At 54.0% G+C, this 19,970-nt stretch overlaps 1 protein-coding gene across 1 annotated transcript; it reads right to left on the bottom strand.

Annotated features, from left to right (window-relative positions):
- Positions 1–288: 288 nt before the first annotated feature.
- On the bottom strand, positions 289–11,375 carry LOC119096292 (uncharacterized). The gene is made up of 3 exons (XM_037219119.1): positions 11,223–11,375; positions 3,534–3,704; positions 289–2,025 (listed from the first exon to the last, which is right to left on the bottom strand). The coding sequence occupies exons 1-3, from the start codon at positions 11,277–11,279 to the stop codon at positions 1,840–1,842; spliced, it is 414 nt and encodes a 137-aa protein (XP_037075014.1). The 5' UTR covers positions 11,280–11,375; the 3' UTR covers positions 289–1,839.
- Positions 11,376–19,970: the final 8,595 nt, after the last annotated feature.

Genomic DNA, 19,970 nt, shown 5'->3' with positions numbered 1-19,970 from the left:
AGCCTTTTGCAGTGCACTCGAAGTCGCACAGACCTAATTTTAAAGTGTGTCTTTTTGAAATGATGGTGATTTCTTAACATTCTTTACACATACGTATTAGAAATTTCAATTACATATACGTGTTATAAATTCCAATGTGTGCTTTGTGGAGGTAAAAATAGTGGCATCGAAACTTATAGGATATTTGACATTTCGGTCAAGAAGGATTCCCGCTGCTCTTCTGCCTCCAGACAGCGCGCCTGCGTATCTCGATGCCGTCAGACGAAATCGGCTGTAAAAAAGACCACACGTGTTCCGTTTATTGTCACCACGTGTTTACAGGGCCATGCAAAAGCAACAAGCTTGTGAGTGGCACCGACAGGTTTCGAACGCATGCGCACCTCAGGTCCTGGCCCATCCGCTCTCGGCAGCGTTCGAGTGGGGGTGGAGGGGGGGGGGGGGGTTCTCTTCGTCGTCGCGCAACCACAACAGCTGCCGCCGTCAGGTTGACCCAGACGGCTACCGCACCAGCGCACGTGTGGGCTCAGGTGACGTCACCCGCTCAGGTGACGTCGGCTCCGGGTGAAGAATGGCAGGGCAATAGCTCAGAACGCAGACGCCTCCGGCTGCGCGCAGAGTGGTCGCGGGACGAGGCCACAAGTGCCAACTTCACCACCACCGACAGCACACGCAACTAGACGCATTGTGTCCGGCTAGGTTCGAATGTTCAGCTTTCGAAGAGCATTAATCAGTGCAGCCTTCCTGATTTCTTAGAGTTTATCACCGTAATGTTAGGTGTATGTAACACACATGAGACGTGCCACATGCTCGTTATTTTGCTTCGAATCGGCTCCTCTGACCGTGTTAGGTACGAACTAAAACATTTGCCCTTCCGCATCCACATCCGGTTAACTGCCACCTATGTTCAACTTAAAATCTTCCAGCTATTCGTTAACAACAATTTGTACCATTCGAAATAGCCCAGGGAATTGTGGTCCATTTAACGTGCGTGTACTTTGGCATAATTACTTCCACAGGTATGGGAAATGGAAATCAAAGGGACCATACCCCATGATGTTTGGTGAAATACAAAAATTAACACGACAATGATGTGTGAAAAAACATTTTTTCTAACAGACGTCAAGCCTTCACGTTTTGTTTAGACGTTCCTGTGTTTTGTTTTCTCTGTCCGAAAAAACCTCAGCATAACTAAACGTGAATTTTTGCAGAACAGTTCCTATCAACAGCCAAATTGGCAATCAGTACGCCGTATGAAGAAAAAATGAAGTGCAAACATTTGAAAAGCCTGTGACAAAGTAAGACAACGGTCTAACACGAGTTCAGCCTTCACGTTTTGTTTAGACATTCCTATATACTATTTTCTCCGTCCGAAAAAGCCTCAGCATAAAAACGCGATTTTCGCAGAAAATGACTTAACTCCCTCCAACAGTTTAATTGACAATCAGTGCGCCTCACAAAAAATCAAGTACAAGCATTTGTAAGACCTGTGACAAAGTAAGACAACGGTGAGTCCACGTCCAAGTACCCTCCAGAACTAAACGACGCCGATCAAGCAGCGGCCGTGCAGCTCCGGGCTACTGCGGATCCTTTCAGGCAGGACTGGCTTAGCTGGCAGAATCACACAAATGACTCGGGTCCCGCCAGAAACATACGCCCTCCGTCCGTGTCGGTCAGCGCTGTCGCACGAGCCGACGACGAGCAGCGACGCCAACGGACCGTAAGCGAAGCTTTACGCGACGCGGCGCCACCGTCGCAGCAGGGCGGCGTCACTGTCGCGACAGGGCGGCGTCACTGTCGCGGCAGGGCGGCGTCACTGTCGCAGTCAGTCCCACCAGACGCCTAGGTGCGCTTCAGGCGGAAGGCGACGAAGGCATCGACGAGGTAGATGAAGGCATTAATGATACCCAGTGAGCCCATCGCCAGTCCGGCGTCACGGCGTTTGTCGTCCCCCGGGCTGTAAGTCTCCAGAGCCATGATGCCGGCGGTGATCATCATGATGAAACCGACGATATTGTAGATAGTCTCCTGTGAGGGAGAGACGGGTCAGTACCAGACCGCCGAGAGTCGGACGAGAGTCAACATTTAAGCGCGTCTCCGATGAAGTCCGCTAGCTTAGAGCCGTGCAAACTGCAAAACTGCGTAGTGGATATGCCCGTTGCTGGTTCGTACGACTAGCGCCGCTTGGCTTTCAGACGCATCCACTACTTGACATGTCATGTGGTTTGTTTCGGTGCTAATTTTACAGAGTTTACAGACGGAGTTTACAGAGTTTGTCACCTGATTTGCGCAGGATTTAGACATCCCAAAAGCAGCTATCAAAAGCAAATGAGAAACCTCGTACTCGAGCTGTCAATATCTGTTTCTGAACTATCTTGACTGTCAGCATCTTTTAACCTGTCAGCCAATTATCAAACTTGTTGGGAACACTCCTTTTTCCTCGGAGAAGGTAGCTTTGACATCAAGAGTAGGGATGAGGAAGACTGAAGAGTAGGGATGAGGAGATCATAAACAAAATGACACCTGATTTGTAAGGAATATAGTGGCATAATTTATACGGAAATCCATACAGGAAAACACTGCGGTTTCCACGTTCCAAGCCTCGTTGATAAATTAGCAACAACCCGACGTGAGATCAACATACATGTAAGGACCTGAACATTTAGATAAATGCGTATAACATCTATAAGACGCGTAATCAACACGAATGTCGCACGGCGAGGTTGGGTTGGTGGCCTAGATTACCTAGGTGACAATTGACCTACCTGACCGTAAACTAAATGATTGCGTAACGATAACGACAACACTGACAAAGGCTGAAGGCAGCTAATTTTCATTGGCAGACCATCTTCGTATGTTGGGACGGGGAGGGGAGAGTTGGGGTTCAAGAGAATCTGAGGAAGTCAACACATTACAGCAGCGCGGGACCTCTTCCCGCTCCGCCTTGCTGTGATAACTTGCTCCTCTTCCTCTAACCGAACTGTACCCGCCAACGCCCACAACACCTGAAGATGGTCTACGCTACGGCTAAAAGTGCATAAGTCCCGATGCTTTTTTCCAATCACGTTCCCTCCTTACAAGCCACGTTGGCATCGTCACTTTGCCATCTGGCCTACGTCAAGGTTAGCCGGGCATCATGTTTCCATAGGGCTTGACTCAACACTTTCGGTTCAAACCGAGATGAATCGAGACGAGTCGAGAATCGAGATGAGATGATGATCATCTCAAATCGAGATGAGATGTAATCATACAACATGCTTTTCACGAATTGAAGTTCAGATTGCAATGTTCAACTTCTATGTCCCTTCATCTTGTTCATAAGCTATTTAAACTATTAAACTATACTACTTAACGCTTGCTTCTACAGGCTATATGGTCCCACTTCTCGTCGCTCGCTCCTCGTCCGTACTTACCAGGAGCGACTTCTCGCCGCTCGCTCGTCATCCGTGCTTACCAGGAACGACTTCTCGCCGCTCGCTCCTCGTCCATACTTACCAGGAACGACTTCTCGCCGCTCGCTCCTCGTCCGTACTTACCAGGAACGACTTCTCGATGGCAATCTCGCCGGCCACAAGTGCGACCAGCAGCGGCACCGTCACCAGAACCATGCCGCCGAAGGCGATGGTGCCGACCAGCTGGCGGTCTAGGCCGACTCCGAACACCAGCCCGTAGTGCCGGATCAGCCCCAAACAGGTGAGGCAGATAGCCTGCGGGCAAGGGTCGCTTGAACGTCAGATGACAGTCGGTGCTGTGTTGGGGGAGGGGGAGGGGGCTGTGGAGAACGCGCGGGAGACGCCGCGCAGTGGTGGCCTGCTGACAGCCGCGGTATCCCTGCAGGCAGCTGCGAGGGTGCTTGTCGAAACACAACCCATGCACAGCCCAGGGCGGACGCGATTCAGCTTACACACGCGTCTTTTGAGATCGGGATCCGCCTTAGAGGCCTGTACTGCATGCAACTCTACGTTAGTACGGAACGGACAGAAAAGTGCGGTGTAATACCAAACTGAAACGCCGGGCATGGAGGAAACGATGCGGCGGCTGTAATTTCACAGTACGTAAAGTATAGAAAGGATGGTTTCGTCTGGCGCCGCAAATACTGTCTCAGGTACCTACCCACTCGGCTTACCACTGGCCCTATTACGAAATCACTGCTATTGGGCGATACTGATAGGGGGGGGGGGGGGGGCTCCATGCCCCACCCCCACTGACTGTTCCACTGGTTGTTCAGCTCAAATGCGACAGATGACGTTGAAACTACGCAAAAGAATGTATGTTGAACGCCGTCAGATCATCGGTCATATGGTTGTAGTGCTGGCTTATGCACTCTTATGATCTTTGCCCCAATGCAAACAATTTTCCCACTACCTCAGTGACCCTACGGCGTCCCACACCGACGTTTCAAATGGATGCATCGCAATGGCAACGGGCAGTTTGGAGCGCGCCGGGTCCCGCGCGTTTCACTATCAGCCGGCTGATCCCTGGAGGGCACGACACCAGCCGCCGATGGGCGGCGGGTCGGCCGCGTTCGACGATGAACAGACACTTGTATGCGCCACCAGCTGAGCCGGCTGCCAACCGTGATGACGCACTGTCGGGGCTTGGGGCGTCACGACACCCGCAGGCTACAGGTCACCGATGTTGCCATGAGGCGGAAAAATGAGAGGCCCGAGGCGTCGAGAACATCGATGACATTGAGAACGCAGTGGACCCTATCTAGTACAGATCATCGTGTCTTGTACTTAAGCCAATTTCATCCGAGCATCGTGTCACACCAGGGTGTGGGTAACCGAGGTTAGCGGGTCTGTGTAACAGGTGATAATTATGAAGTTGGACAAAATTCCAAGTGAAATCATTGTGTTTCATTGAAGCATACCACCTGGAAACGTGTGCATACAAGCAGACAGGCAATGGATCTGATCATAGACCCCCTCGTGCGTAGCCAGCTGTACGAGCTGCGGAACGCCCCACATCATCTTTCGCGAAACTTCCTTCTCAATCCTTCTGATCTTCTGTTGTACTTGCTGACGCAGTTGGGGTGACCTACCTGTTAGCCTGACCACAGGGGCAGGCACCGCGGGAAATGTGACCCCCTACCCTGGTTACCAGACGCGCAGCTTAACCACTTCACTACCCGAACTCATCGGTGTCTTGGCTTTCGATAGGCCTTTATTTCCACCTTTGAAAGACTTCTGTCATCTGGCGACTATGTCATCCCAACGATACCTTCGGGGCCTCCCTGTATCTGTAACTTGGCAAACGATTTCGGTGGAATCGTTTTTGTTCCGTATGCCCTCTTTCATCTAAGTTCTTCAAGATCTTATGCAGCGTCTAGTGGCATTGGGACGGGGGGTCCGAGAGATGTCGCCTCTCCGATTTTCGATGGCAATGAGCACGATTATTCATAACTCTTTCATTATGTCGATCCAATGACAGGATTCTGAGATGTCAGGTGTTAAGGTTTACACCACTGGAGGCCGCAAGTGGCAACACCTCCCATGCGGTGCCGTATTTACTTTTGGGCGTTTTCTTCCCATCTTTTGTTCTCATCTCGATGCGCCACAATGGAAACCTGTGCCTGGAAAAGGTAAAAGGCTACTGAATTCCAAAACAGGTCGACGAGCAAAGAAGAACAGACCGTTGACTAAAAGCATCCCATGGGCCCGATTTGGTCCTATCCTGGGCAAAATATTGACTACGTCACTGGGGTCTTCACCACGTAGCCCTGACTGCAGCCGGGCGACGAACCAGGAGCGGCGGCGACCGAAGCGGCTGCGGGAGACGGCAGAGCGCCGACCTCCTCCAGGTGGACCCACGCGTCGATGGAGTCGTGTGTTTGTATTCGGACGCATTGTTCATGTAAACAGACGTGCTGGCGCGCAGCCCGTGGCCTGGCCTCTGTCTCTGCTGCTACAGGGGGGGGGGGGGGGGCTGCACCGAGGAAAGGGGGGGACAGAAGGCATGACTTACGTTAAGGAATTTTGAGTGGGCAGTCATTCCAACGACAGGTTTGATTCAAAACATGGACTCATTTGACCTCCGCCAAATTCGGCATCCTCTGGGATTTAGGCGACTTTGGGCGGAGCCGAGGCTGCTTGATGAATAGGCTATGCTGATGGAGACGACTTTCAAGCGGGAAGATGAAAAACGCTGAACGGCACCCAGGTTTTCGAGACGTTTCTTCCATGATACGGTTAGTAAAATACCTTACGACGTAAAGCTACATTTCGAAAACGTTTGGTGGATTTGCTTTGTTGGCGGAGTTGATTTGGAAACTATATCATTTTAAATGGTATTGATGGATAATGGATTTAAATGGATAAAAGTCTTTAAAGGTTGTAATTCTCTTCAGAGTTAAATAACGTTCAGCTCTCGACCACACTGAGACCCCCTCCAAAAAAAGACGTTACGCCGGTGTCAGGAGCGGACCATAAATCACATCGACGCTCACTGACCTGACAGAGCGGATAATCATAATGACCCACCCGTGAAATGCCACAACCATGATTTGTGTTTTCCGGTGGCACAAAACCCGATGTTTCCAAGGTGGGCTATCATTAGCGAAACAAGCAGCAATCGGCGCATGCTACGGCTCGCGAAATACGACTATGCCCGTCGCCCAGCTCTCCATACAGGTCCACCCACGGGGCGAACACAACCAACCCCACACATATGCGCGTCATTGTGCATACAGTGACGTGGAGCATTCTCGGCTCTCTCCTGCAGCGATATGCCCCTGGGGTCACATGATTATCCTAATTCCGGAATGGGATACTGCTGCTGCCAGGTGACCAGCCAAACAGTAGGCCTTTCTTCAAATGCTTTTGATGGCGTCAGTCTGTGTCCCATATCACGCGGACGATAATTACACCGCGAACGATGTGACCGCCCGTTTAGACCAGCAATCACTAGCACTAATTCATTTGATGCATAATTAAGTTGAGGAGAGGCGGTGAGCAGGATACGATTGCCCACTGATGTTCCATAGTCGGTGCACCGCGTGACTACCGAGGAAAACTGATCGCACCACCACAACGGCCAACGAAACCAAGCAGCCACGACTTGGTTTTCCACCAGGCGGCATGTCCCGCGGGTAACACTTGCCCAGAACCGGGGCTGGGCAGTGGGCTCCGTGACCGCCTGCGCCAGCCGTCAAATGGCATCGACCGGCCCCACACCTGCTGCAAAGGCCGCGTTCGACTGACCGGCCACGCACCCCCTGTCGACCCTCCCCCCCCCCCCCCCCACTACCCCGTTCACGACCGACATGCCCGACAGCGTGCGCTGCGTACGACCCTCTGCAGCGTCACTGAGAGGGGGGAGGGCGTCCGGTCCTCGACCGGACACGGCGTCACAGCACCGTGTCCGGTGGGGGGGGGGGGGGGGGCTGGAGCGTGGCGGCGTGCGGGAGCCCCGGGTAATGACCGGCAGGCGGAGAACCGACCCTTCCGGCCAATAACACACCGCGGGCGTAGGCGGAACGACCAACGGCTGGCCGGTTGAACTTTGAAACCGGCCAGCCTACACAAGCTGTAGAGCGACGAGGGGACCGTGATGGGACGGACTGCCGCCGCGCAGGATGAAGAGGGCTCGAACTGAACTCGCACCGAGGGGTTCGCTGGTGCTGAAATGCAGGGGGTTTGGTGGTTCACAAACCTGGGCCCCAGCCCGCGAAACTGACCGTCGGTCGAGCCGTTGGCATTCCAGTGGGTTGATAACCGCTGCGATAACGTCGGCCCCACGCGCGCTGTGGGTTCCAAAAAGCTGGCTATGTGGACCTCAGAAACTCTACACCGAAAAGGAGCGCACGCGAGTAGCCCAGAGTTCATGCAGCTCCGCATGATAGATGGCTACATGCAGTTCAGCAGTGGTCCGAAGCCTGCACTGCAGCTTTAGCGTCTTTTAGTGAGTGCAGTTTTACCCGTGGCCCGACGGCTGCGTGCAGCCCGGCAGAGGTATGCTGACCATGTGCAGTCCGGCAGTGGTCAGGTGGCCGTGTGCAGTCCGGCAGTGGTCAGGTGGCCGTGTGCAGTCCGGCAGTGGTAAGGTGGTCGTGTGCAGTCCGGCAGTGGTCAGGTGGCCGTGTGCAGTCCGACAGTGGTCAGGTGGCCGTGTGCAGTCCGATAGTGGTCAGGTGGCCGTGTGCAGTCTGGCAGTGGTCAGGTGGCCGTGTGCAGTCCAGCAAAGGTCAGGTGGCCGTGTGCAGTCCGGCCGGTCAGGTGGCCGTGTGCAGTCCAGCAAAGGTCAGGTGGCCGTGTGCAGTCCGGCAGTGGTCAGGTGGCCGTGTGCAGTCCGGCAGTGGTCAGGTGGCCGTGTGCAGCCCGGCAGTGGTCAGGCGGCCGTGTGCAGCCCGGCAGTGGTCAGGTGGCCGTGTGCAGTCCGGCAGTGGGCAGGTGGCCGTGTGCAGTCCGGCAGAGGTATGCTGGCCGTATGCAGACCGACAGAGGTATGCTGGCCGTGTGCAGACCCGCAGCGAGCCTGCATCATCACACGCCAGTCGGCCTACTTTGGATCTCACTGCAAGTGGCAGTTCTGTGCCCAGCGCCGACAGGTCTTCCAGCCCGCGCAGGATCAGCTGTCATGACTCAGTCGGCCGGCCCAACTCAGCCTCAAATGTCATGTATCGGAATGATAAGCGAGAGTCGGAGGTGGCCAAAAACAACCCGCAGACCTGCCTTCTTCGAGCGGCCTCCCAGGACTCACGCACCAGCCCTCATTCCTCTCAGAAACTTGAAAAAACTCAGTTTTCCTATTCGCCAGCTTGCATAACCAGCTGGCGCTTGAGCGCCCCAGCTTCACCACATTTCAAATTAAGGTGAACGGTTGTCGGATTAACCGTTGAGCACAGCTCACCACATCCCACTGAGTGGGCGTTGGTGTACCGCGCCGTGCCGCGGGGTCCGTGGCCGACTTCCTGTTACGCCTGCAGGCTTTGGCAGTCTAGCGGTGGCCGACCGGACCGCGGTGCAGCCTCCCTCCCTCCCTCCCTCCCGCCCTGTTGACGGCCGCTTCCGCCGCGTTTGAAGTGGTGGCTCGGCGCCGCTCGCGCGCTTTCTCCGGCAGCGGCAGCGGCGGCCGCTGCTCAGACAGGGCCGCTCACGGGCGCGCCAGTCGGCACGGCGTCGGAGCACGGCCGAGCACAGACGGACGCGCACCGCAGGCGTGCTGCTGCACGCCCCCTCCCCTGCCACCTCACCCCGCCCTTTGTCAGCTGCGCACGCCAACTGGGTCACAGCGGGGAAGACGTGCTGCAGCGCCGCCGCAGGAATACGCCGCCGCCGGTGGATTCGGGGCGACTTTCGCCGGTCGATGCGATGGCATGGGGGGGGGGGGGGGCGTTGACGATCACGCACTATTCGACCGTTGTTCATCTGCGGGACGAGGTTGGAGCGTGCCTTCCGCGAGTGATAACCCAGGGGAGCACCCCGACGGACGCAAGGGGCCGGGGCCGTGCACCGCCATTGGTTAGAAATGGTGATTCTGGTCTCCGGGATGACGTTTCGGTGGTTTTGACGCTCGTTGCCCATCATTGACGTGGCGCCTCCCTGGCATTATTCGCAAGGCAACGCCCCTGACCTAAGCCGCGGGCTTGAGTGGGGCCGGTTTCTGCAAGACGTCCTCCACGCACCACACGCGATGATATCATTTTCCGCGAACGTCGAGCCGGGCCACAGCGGAATTCGGAGCGTCCCTGTCAGCGATAACCGGTCCCGTACCGGCCAGCGGGACGAGTCGGGTTCGATACAGAGCAGCGAAACGGCCCGGCTGGCCTGCAGGGGCGGAGGCGTGACCGTACCGAGGATCGTGCGCGGAGCTGGAGCGGCGGCGCGCTTGCGAGCCCCTCCTGATGACTTGCGGAACAGTGCCGCCACTTCCGAAAACCATGCCCGTGCGGTATGGCACGACCTTTTCTAACGACCGGGAGACGTGCCAAATATGCCGCAGCTACGCGAAACAGCCCGCGGCCGAACCAGCCAGAAATATACCGATACGTTCCCAGGAACAGCTCGTTCAGAGAATATGTCTTCACTAGGTTGAATTCGAATAACATATGCCACTTCCTGTATTTACCTACACACTAATGCAGACGGTCACAGGCAGGCCAAAAACCCTACCGGCACACCCCAGAGTCCGCAGCCCCACCCTCCGGGTAGAGGAGGGGTTGCGGGGTGACAGGAGGAGGGGGAGGGGGCGTAACCGGGCTTCGGGCGGCCACGCCCCACGGCGGTGGCATGCCACGTATGCGCGTACGCGCCAGCCCACCGAACCCGTGCAGCCCGCGGCGGCGCCCGTCGGAGGGCCCAGCCTCGGAGCACGGCTCGTCAGATGGAGATCGGCGACAGAAGCCAGCCGCCGAGATCCAACAGGAGATAACAGCCAGAGTGCCATCACCGCTCTCGGCGTCAGACACAATAGATGGGCCAGATCAAGAGCGCCGGAAACGAAGAGCAATCACACAGCTCTGGCGGCGCGAGCGGCGAGTCGGGCCCAGCGCGCCGGAGAAGCGCGCCACCTGCGCCGGCTGGCCCCATCTACGGTACCGCACGCTGCCACCGCCCGCGGTCGGACCGCGCAGATGGTACATCTGGCCGGCGTGCGCGCGCTTCCGGCGCCCCGGGCGGCGTCGGTGCGCGCGAAGGCGGCACCGGCCGCCGGCGACGCCGCGCGCCGCTTCTGTTTGGTAAACAGACGCCTCGCGCGTAAATACGACGCGTTGTGTGGCGGTGCTCTCCGGCACGAGCCTGAGGCTACGACTGTCCCCTGTCCGAGATCGCGGCAAGAAGGGACAGTGGCGCGCGTGAGGGCGGTGTCCTGCGGGCGGACGGTTTGAACGCCCGGCGATTTTCCTATTCGCCAGGTTTTCCTCACCCTGCGGCTTCGGAGCTTCCGCCACCGCTGTTTCACGCCCTTGCCTTCCTCGGCATAACAAGGGTGAAAAACCCTGATTAATGGTGCATGTCCACTGCCCCCATTTCCCGCCATCGTACTAAGGCCGCAAACGCGTCCTGAAGTCACTGACATAGCCTCCTGTATGCCAAGAATGACGCCCGCCATGACAGTGCCGTTGAAATAATCCTCAACACTTCTCCGTCGTTGCAGGATGCTTGTTTTGGTAAACCGGCGGATCCAATTTTTCTTAGAATTGGCCATCCGCACTGCTTTCGTGAGCAACATCCACACGACTTGCGAAGCACAGGTCTGTTCTCTGCCAGCGAAGCAACACTCACGATCTGCAGGAGCTTCAGGAAGCCGGACGGCCTGCAGAGGATGCGCACGTTGGCCATGATGACACACTAGAGCTTCGTCGACTTCGAGCGGAACAATCGATCACTCGGTCCGATACCCACGGTGGCCGGAGTATGAGTACGCTCGGATCGGGACGCGCCTCTTTCGGCACTCGCGCGACGCTGGCGCCCCTAACGGCGGCGCGGTGAACCACTCGCTGCAGCGTGCCACGCCGCCAGTTCTGCCGAAGCGGCGTGTCCCAAGGCCGCGCACCGCGGGCGGGAGGTGAGCGTTGGAGTGGGCGGGCGGGACGGCAGGGAGTGCCGGGTGCGCCCGACGACCCAAACGACCTCCGGTCGTCACCGACGGAGGCGGCTGAAGCCGCTCGGCAGCCGCCGGCCGCGGAGCCCGTCTGCTCGGCCGGGGCACGGTCTGGGGAGACGGACGAGCTGTCCCCATCCTACCACGTCACCTGCCACGTCGTTGCGTAGCGAACGTCCGTCAACCGGCGCCTGCCGAGGACCCGGGGCTCCTGACGAGGGGCGTCCCTGTGGCTGCAGAACACGGCGCCTTGGCCTGCAAGAGACTGCTCGTCGATATGTGGGTGCCGGGTCGGCCGCGTACGGAGCGCCATCCCCCCATCCCGCTGAGACGGCGGGGCTGCGGTCTGCAGCGTGCAGCCCATTCAGAGCACGGCCTGCAGCTGCGGGCCGTGATCGCGCGGACCTATTTCCGTGCTCCACGCGGCGTGACTCCGGCCCGTCACGCCGCGTGACGTGCAGGACGCTCGAACCGGGCATGTCAGTCGGCACCAGAGTAGGCGTTAGTCGATAGAGATCTTTGCTGCAGCCGTATACAGCGCCGTCATCTGATTACCAGCGCAGCGAGGGCTTCACTGCAGCCCTGGTAGGTCACTCTAGGTGCGGCTGGCAAATACATGTCATGAGCGGCCATCAGGGCACAGTGACGTGGAATGCCCGAGGAAGCGATGGGACCAACAAACCCCTGTTTCAAGTCAGTGCTTCCCGTCCGCCACATAAAGGCGAATGTCTAATGTCAGGAACACGGGTAGGCCACGCCCTCCCCCACATGTTCCTACTTCTATGTCATTTGAATGTGTGAATGTCACCATATGCGGCGCGCCAAACATCTTGAAGCCCATCCAGCGTCGGCGCGGGCGCCACACATCGCCAGGGGCGTCGGCGAGTAGCCCGCGCGCGTCATGCAGCGACGCCGCGTGCATTCCGACCTTGGCCTGCTGCGCTCGACGCAACCGGACCGCTGAGGCCGCGGCGGCTGCGTCCGGCGTGCGCGGACGGGCTCCGCCGGCGCCGGCCCACGTGTGGTGAGATCACCGCCGCGGCCCGGCCGGCGGTGGCATCCGGCACGGTCGGGACGCTGCAGGGGGCGGCCGGCGGCCGGCGGCCGGCGCCCGCGCGGGGCCCTGTGGGCTGGTGACCCGCACTAGAGGCAGCGGTCTGCTGACCCGCACCAGAGGTAGGCGAGGCGGTCTGCTGACCCGCACCGGTGGCGGGCGGTCTGCTGACCCGCACCAGAGGCAGGCGATCTGCTGACCTGCACCAGAGATAGGCGAGGCGGTCTGTTGACCCGCACCAGAGATAGGCGAGGCGGTCTGTTGACCCGCACCAGAGGTAGGCGATCTGCTGACCCGCACCAGAGGCAGGCGGTCTGCTGACCCGTACCGGAGGCAGGAGGTCTGCTGACCCATGCCGGAGGCAGGCGGTGATAGAGACATCTGGGCAGCGGCAGGGTGAATTCGGCCGAGCGTTAACGAAACGGCCCTTAATCATCCTCGCTATAGTAAATATGCCATCTGTGTATTGCAAGGGCAAAGCAAAACGCTGACGCGGGTTTTCACGAGTTACCGAACTGCAAAATTTGCATTTCACTGCAAGGTAAATCTGCATCGTCATTCGATGTCATTGGTGTACTGAATACACCTGATTGAACCTGAGGGGATCATTAATAATTTACACGCCAAGGTGGTGGCATAGCGAGACATTTTATTACGGTCTCTCTCTGAATTCTACTTGAATTGTCATGATCGGTCACATCTTGTCCTTCACTGGTCATTCGAAGCTTCCAGAAGTGCAACTACGAGGCAACGCCCTTTTAAATCACAAAGTGCATTTCTTGTTAAGTTGTCCATGACTGAGACCGGCATGTGAAATGGTTGCCGGCGTCCAACGCCGTTTCCGGTTGTGGGTTTGGTGGAGAGGTCGGCGGCTAAGCGTTGGCGTTCCCATCGATTTCATCAAATTTTAGAAGTAACTATAACAGGGTTATCGCAAATTTGAAAAGACTCGTCAGAATCAGACAGCAAATACCTCTACATTTTCAACATTAACTGTACTGCAATATTCCAACTTTCCGTGTATGGCGTGTACAGCTGGGCCAGGCCCGCAACTACCCACTGCCGGCGCCACTGCGACCTTGCTCAGGGCCAGCCAGATTACCCCGAGCGTGCGACCAATGAAGGAGAGCCTCAGGACGTCAAGTCCTGCGATAGCACAGCCTCCATTCACGACTCGTTTACATCTTAGTGGTCTACGAACTAAGCCTCGATCTGCCGCTATGTTTTGGCTGGTTTGTACAACACCGTGACAGTCCATGTTGGGGTGAACTATAGGGTTGACTGTAATCGAATAAAACCTCCGACAACTGTCCGCCTCTTCAAAATAGAAATAGCACGACGGGGTGATGGAGGTGGAGGTCGACAGCCTTTGCGTCACTATCGAAACATGTGACCATGTAGCTGAATGCACTGCTGAATGGGCGGTGGGCGTTTTTAATTCGCAGCAGCATTAAAAACAGGATCTGCTGAAGCGAGCAGGTCATCATTTGTTACTGTTAAATTGTACAAAACCTTCGTCAGCAGAGGCATTTGGCACCATAGCCACACGGGCTTGACTGGAGCCATGTCTGAACTGCAGCTGGCCGAGCCTCGCTAGCAGTTAACGATCCCCATGCAACAGCCCGTGTCGTTCAGCTTATGTTCGGTGTTTATCTTTCCCGCCCGCCCGTCTGTCCGGGAAGAAAAGATCAGGTGATCGAACACCTCCAGTAGGCCACATCGCACAGCGGCGTAGCCAGCAAGGCAATTCTACACAACACACCTACTGAAGTTGAACAGCTCGTAAAAGCCAGCGCCGTTCTTCACAACAAGCCAGTAAAAGTCGTGTTTCCGCTCAGCAATGTGCCTTTGCCTGGCACTGCGATGCCCGCTTGATGTTTCAGTGTTTTTGTTCGAGACCTACCGTGGCTTGTTCCGTAATCACGCAGCAAACGGGCGGAGCTCACGCAAAACGTCGGCTCGAAGCTTAATCCAGCCAGGGCCGGGAATAAATAGCGTGAGGATTGAGGTCCACTCGATGGCCGGTTAAAGACCGCTTCAGCATGAGAGAAAGTGCCGCGGTGGGGACAGAAGCCTGGACCGCCGTGCCGAACCCAGCTTTCTAGTGCTGCAAGCCTGGTGCCTTGCGTGACCCGTTGCCGGCATTATTAGAGACGTTCCAGAGGATATTTGCACAGGATAATGACGTCGACTGCGGCGGCAGGTTAAGAGAGATTCGCTCCGCTGCAGGCGGCTGCTCGTGCGTCGCACGCACGTGCGTTTTTGCGATACTTGAGTGTGCAGGGGTGCCGGCCAAGTCAAGCGGCAAAACTGCCGGGCTGATTCGAGCCACCCGTCGACGGCTTGCACAGGTGACAGGTGCCCAAACACTGGGGTCTGAAAACGAAGCGCCGTGGGCGAGCGCATGCCGGTGTCCAGAGGAAAGGTAACGACATCGACTGTGAGCTCGCGCCAAGCTGTCGCGCTGGTGGCAAATGCGGCTGAGTACACAGGGATATTTCGTGTTCACAGGAGCATAGAAAGAACACAGACCTTTGTCATTGTTTTTGCAGGAGTTTTGGGAGTTTTTAGTTTAACATTGAGGGGCGCTGCACGTATAACTGAAACTGAACAGCGTAGATGTTCGCAACATGCCTTTTCTCATGGTTAATAAAGGTTACAAATGAACACCCACCAATATTTCAAATATTGCTATGAAATACTACCAGATACCATCGACGGCATGGTATTGAACGTGTTCAGACTAACTATAACCTTTCACTGATGACTCACTACGACCAAGTCCGCTACCTTTCGTCAACAGACTCCAGCTATGCCAAGCGGACGTCATAGATTCCTCGCATAAAATCTCCATGGGTAAGTGGCCGAAGAGTTGCCGTGACATTGGTGTCGAAACGCCGAACGTGTTTACCGTCGCCGCCCACTATTTCTGTCGGCACGCATGCTGCGCGGCCAAACGCATATATCTGGAACTGCGCCTCCAGTCAAAACAGATCGCCGCACGTGCCAAAGTGGGACCGCTTTCCCACGCTGTGTATATCACCGGCCAGTGAAAACATCCGGCCAGGCGTGCGGCTGTGAATGATGCGCCGGCTAGGCATTCAGCCGTAGTTCTTCACCGCACGATCCAAGTCAACGAAGTCGGGGTCCAGCATTGACCCTGGGTAGAAGGGGATGGAGCAGACGGCGTACCAAAGGGTTTGGCACGTGAGTGTGGAAATATTGGATGAATTGGCATGGCACAGTCGTTCGCACCAACATTTTTCGGTAAGGAAATGTTAGTAAACCAGTTTCCATGCAAAATGGGTTGGTGGGTGTCAAGCCTGCCCCTAAGCTCACCGGTCGGGTGAGGCGACACTTCCCTGGCCCACCTGAGGCGACACTTCCCTCTCCCACCTGAGGCGACACTTTTCCCTCACCTGAGGTGACGCGTCACTTCCTCACCGTCGCCAACGCGTGCCACTCACGACCGCAGGCGGTGAACTGCGCTCTGGCTCGGCGCACTGATCTGAACTGGGGGACGGCCGGAACGCACTCAAGTGCTTTTTTTTAACGTACAGCGCGTCCTGTGCTCGCATGACCCAATTGTTCATTTCATGTACCAGTGAGTGGATGCTCAGTAATAGGAAGGTATACACATAATGGATGTTACCGCAAATTGTCTTAATTGTTATATGAGCAGTTCATCGATCAGGTAAATGAGCCGTCAGTGACTGAGCAGTGGAAGTGCTCTCGGGTGTTGTTCAATCAGCTCCGTCGGCAACAAAATGTCAGAACAATTCCTTCTGAACATTCTCTTACTACCCGTGTCTGTTATATCCATGCATTTTGGAGAAGAAGGTAATGCTGGGCGATTCTGTCCGGCTTTAATTCAGCTTTTAGATTTCATTTAGAAGACATTTCTTGAATTTTTCACTCCTGTGTTTTGGGAGTGGTGCAGTTAAGTGGTCAAGTTTCTTCGGGAAAAAGAAATACGTGGAGTAAAATTCTCTACCAGGCTTTGCTAGTGTTTGTATCAGGCTTTGCTTTGGTGGTGTGGTGCTTGCGTGGTGCGACCAAAAAAATTGGGCCGTGTGAAAACCTTCCATAAGGCACACATCTACACATTGTGATCCATTTTGTAAGCAAACCAAATTTAATGCATGCAAGCGACTGGAGTCGTCAGGGCTTTCGGCCTTGAAGATACCTGGTGCCCTTCCTCTGTGCATACGAAGAACACTCAGACGTAGGTGAGGCAGGATATAGCCATAGGTGTCCAGGTTCTGTGAAGTCTTGTTCGCGCTTGATGGTTTCAAGTGAGCTCGGTTTTGGATGACATCTTAAAGCCTCGGAAAGAGATATATGGGCTTAGTATGTGCGCGTAGACAATATCAGGTAGGAGTGAAAAATTTACATAAAACATCGGGAAAAGGAGTGAAAAATTCCTCCTTACAGGGTGTTGTTTTTCACCCAAAGTTGGCAATTATCGGATACTGCGTTTTATCAATGAAGTACCTAATGTTGCTTGTTGTTCCAATATTTTTACTTAATATGTTTGCAACAAAATAAAGGTGAGGGATAAATCTAAGAGATTTGCCAATGAGCACACCAAAGTATTTGATTTCTCTTTTCTCATCAATTAGTGAATTGTTAATTTGTACGTTTAGTTGGGAATGCGAAGAAAGGATAGTATAGTACTGTTTCAATGTTTTTGATACGTTGAGTGAAAATAAATTGACATTAAACCAGGAAGTTATCAGAAGAAAAAGTACATGGAAGTTGTTTTGAAGTTCTAAAATACTTAGGCCTTTAAAGATAATCGGAGTGTCATCAGCGTAAGAGGCAAATCATGCTACTGCTTAATTTAGATGAATCATTTATGTGCATTATGAACAGCACTGGGCCAAGAATTAATCCTAGGGTAACACTCATGGTTACGTTTTTGAATGATGATAATTTTGTTTCTGATTTTGACAACTTAAGCTCTGCCGGACATATAAGAGGAAGGTTTTTTGAGAATTTTGGACATTAGCGGCAAAATATTGACAGGTCTATAATTATTTACAACCGAAGACTTTTAAAGATGGGTTTGATTGCGGCTTCTTTGGAAATGCCTGGAAATGTCCCCATTGATAAACAGCTGTTGAATATGTAAAACAATTGCTGAGCATTACTCTGTAAGACAACTGGAGTTTTTTGGCATTTATATTACCAGCTCCAACTCTAGCATCGTTTAACACGCGCCCGGGCAGCCGGTTGGATACCTTTCGCTCGGGTAAGGGACCAGTTTGATCCCCTGAAATATCAGGAACTAAGAAAGCTAGAGATACCAAATCTATAAAGCGTCCTGAGCTGTACCTGAACTCGCTTAGGTCAAAGTTTGAGGTTCCTAGGTTATGACCTTTGGATCAAGTAAGGTCAAACAAGATCAGTCTTCAGGTCGGTCTCCAAAGTGCCCCCAGAACCTAGATATCTATTCAAAGCAAAAGGTCTCATAACCACTTAAGGTCGATGACCTTGTTTGACTTTTCGAAGGTCATGGTGACCAAAATCATACAAGACTGCTTTCAGTTTTGCATTGGAATAAGCGACGACGATTTTGCCAGGCAGTATGCTGCTTAAAACAAAATGCTGACCTGAGTTGTTTTAGGTAAGTGGCCTATTCCAACTTTATGGAAGTACATGAAAGATGTACGGTGAGGTACCTGTTATCAATAAATTCGAAATGTGCACCAGAAACTAGCCCATGCAGCAAGTTCTGGAGTAATAAAACAGATTGCTTTTGACCATGATCTGACCTCCAAAACTGACCTTAGGTTGATGGAATTTGTTCATTCAATTGTTACGTTGCCTAAGGGAGTATCTCAGAGACGTATCGCCTTGTCTAACACGCCATGATGCATCAGGTTGAACGATTCCCTTGACATTGACTTCACAGAGTCCATGGCCTGACTTTGACCTGCCGTGGGCCATTGAACTTTGAAGGTACATCTAAATGTTTTGATACTAAACGATCCGCTATTCAATTGTCTACAGCCATGCAAACTTTGGCACGGCTGTACCCCGCCGCTCGGAAAACATTCCGAAAAAACCTTCGGGGAGGATGGGTTCAATTTGATCACCCCATCCGAGCGCGTGTTAATTCATTGATAATATAATCTAATTTATCTTCACTAGTGTGGGAAGAGGGGTGAACTATTTCATTTTCCACACTTGCCATGAGCTGGAGTTGGTTTAATGATGATTTAGGAATCTTGTTATTTAACTTTTGTCCAGTCTCAGTGGAGAAGCAACTAAATGATTCTGTGATATCCTGATCGTCCGTGGGAGTTTTATCATTAACTTCACTAATCCTAGTTGGATCTGCATCCCTTTTTGCTTTGAATTTAGGAGAGTGTGTGTAAACCTTGACAAAAGGCGCAGTGATTTGACGCTTTGAGCATCAATCATGTAAGAGCGCGTTGTTTACGCTATCCCTAGGGTTGCGTAAACAACGCGAATCTGCCATGTATTACCCACCGCGATTCGATCAGCAGTTACAGACTCGTGAGCCGGCACTGCGTGTTCAGGCGCCGCCTTGTTACTTGCCGTCCTAACGCGTCCCAAAAGCTTGTTCACAAACCACGCTGTCTGCATTGCGCCCCGCGTGCTGGAATTTAAGGTCCCTGTGCGGTCGCAGAGCTGCATGGCCCTACTCTCCTGCTGCGTGCTGTTCCTATCACCTGGTGAAGACGTCGACGAAAATTGTTAGAACATGCTTGGTTGAAGCGCTTTGCGCTCAGTGCATTTTAACGAAAGATCTATTCTTTGCAGGTCATTTAAAAGGCCATCAAACCTTAAGAGGTATGTTGCTGATGATCTTTTCGAAAAAGTTTGCTTCGGTTTTTGACTGGTTACGACTGAAGTCCCACCATAAGTGAGAGAACAAATCAAACGTAATGCTCCCGTAATGATTTTAAAATGTCGCCGTGTGTAGAAGAACGCATTCACCTTTCATTACACAGCCTGTGGCGTCGTTAACTGTTTAAACCTTTGAGTCAATGGGAGTCAGCGCCTTTCTGTCGTTCTCAACCGTGAGACAGCCGTGGTGGACACTTCAAGACACCCAACCCATCGTTATTAGCTACATTCACATCCCTCTACCGTTTTCAAAGGAAATCTTGTGATCCTAGACGTAGGGCGTTTTTAATCCAGTCCATTATCCGGCACAAGCATGTTGAGAAATACTGAATTTTCCCGGTGAAAACGGTCAACGGGAAAAAGGGAAACCGGGTGCGCGGCGGGTGGGTGGGGCTGATCTGGGACTGGTCCCAGGCAGGTAAGGCCTGAAACCGGGTGCGCGGCGGGTGGGTGGGGCTGATCTGGGACTGGTCTCAGGCAGGTAAGGCCTGAAACC

This window comes from Pollicipes pollicipes, unplaced genomic scaffold (genome assembly GCF_011947565.3).
Source record: "Pollicipes pollicipes isolate AB1234 unplaced genomic scaffold, Ppol_2.1 Scaffold_4295;HRSCAF=5057_pilon_pilon_pilon, whole genome shotgun sequence".
Lineage (NCBI taxonomy): Eukaryota > Metazoa > Arthropoda > Thecostraca > Pollicipedomorpha > Pollicipedidae > Pollicipes > Pollicipes pollicipes.
Note: the sequence above shows the minus strand (reverse complement) of the source record. Positions and strands in the feature narration are given on the sequence as shown.

Bases quoted from the DNA above. Each gene is read 5' to 3' on its own strand.
- LOC119096292 (XM_037219119.1), bottom strand. From the start codon at position 11,279: ATGGCCAACGTGCGCATCCTCTGCAGGCCGTCCGGCTTCCTGAAGCTC. The intron at 3,705-11,222 runs GTGAGTGTTGCT...CCTTGCCCGCAG, and splicing joins TCCTGAAGCTCCTGCAGATC to GCTATCTGCCTCACCTGTTT. The intron at 2,026-3,533 runs GTAAGTACGGAC...TCTCCCTCACAG, and splicing joins CCATCGAGAAGTCGTTCCTG to GAGACTATCTACAATATCGT.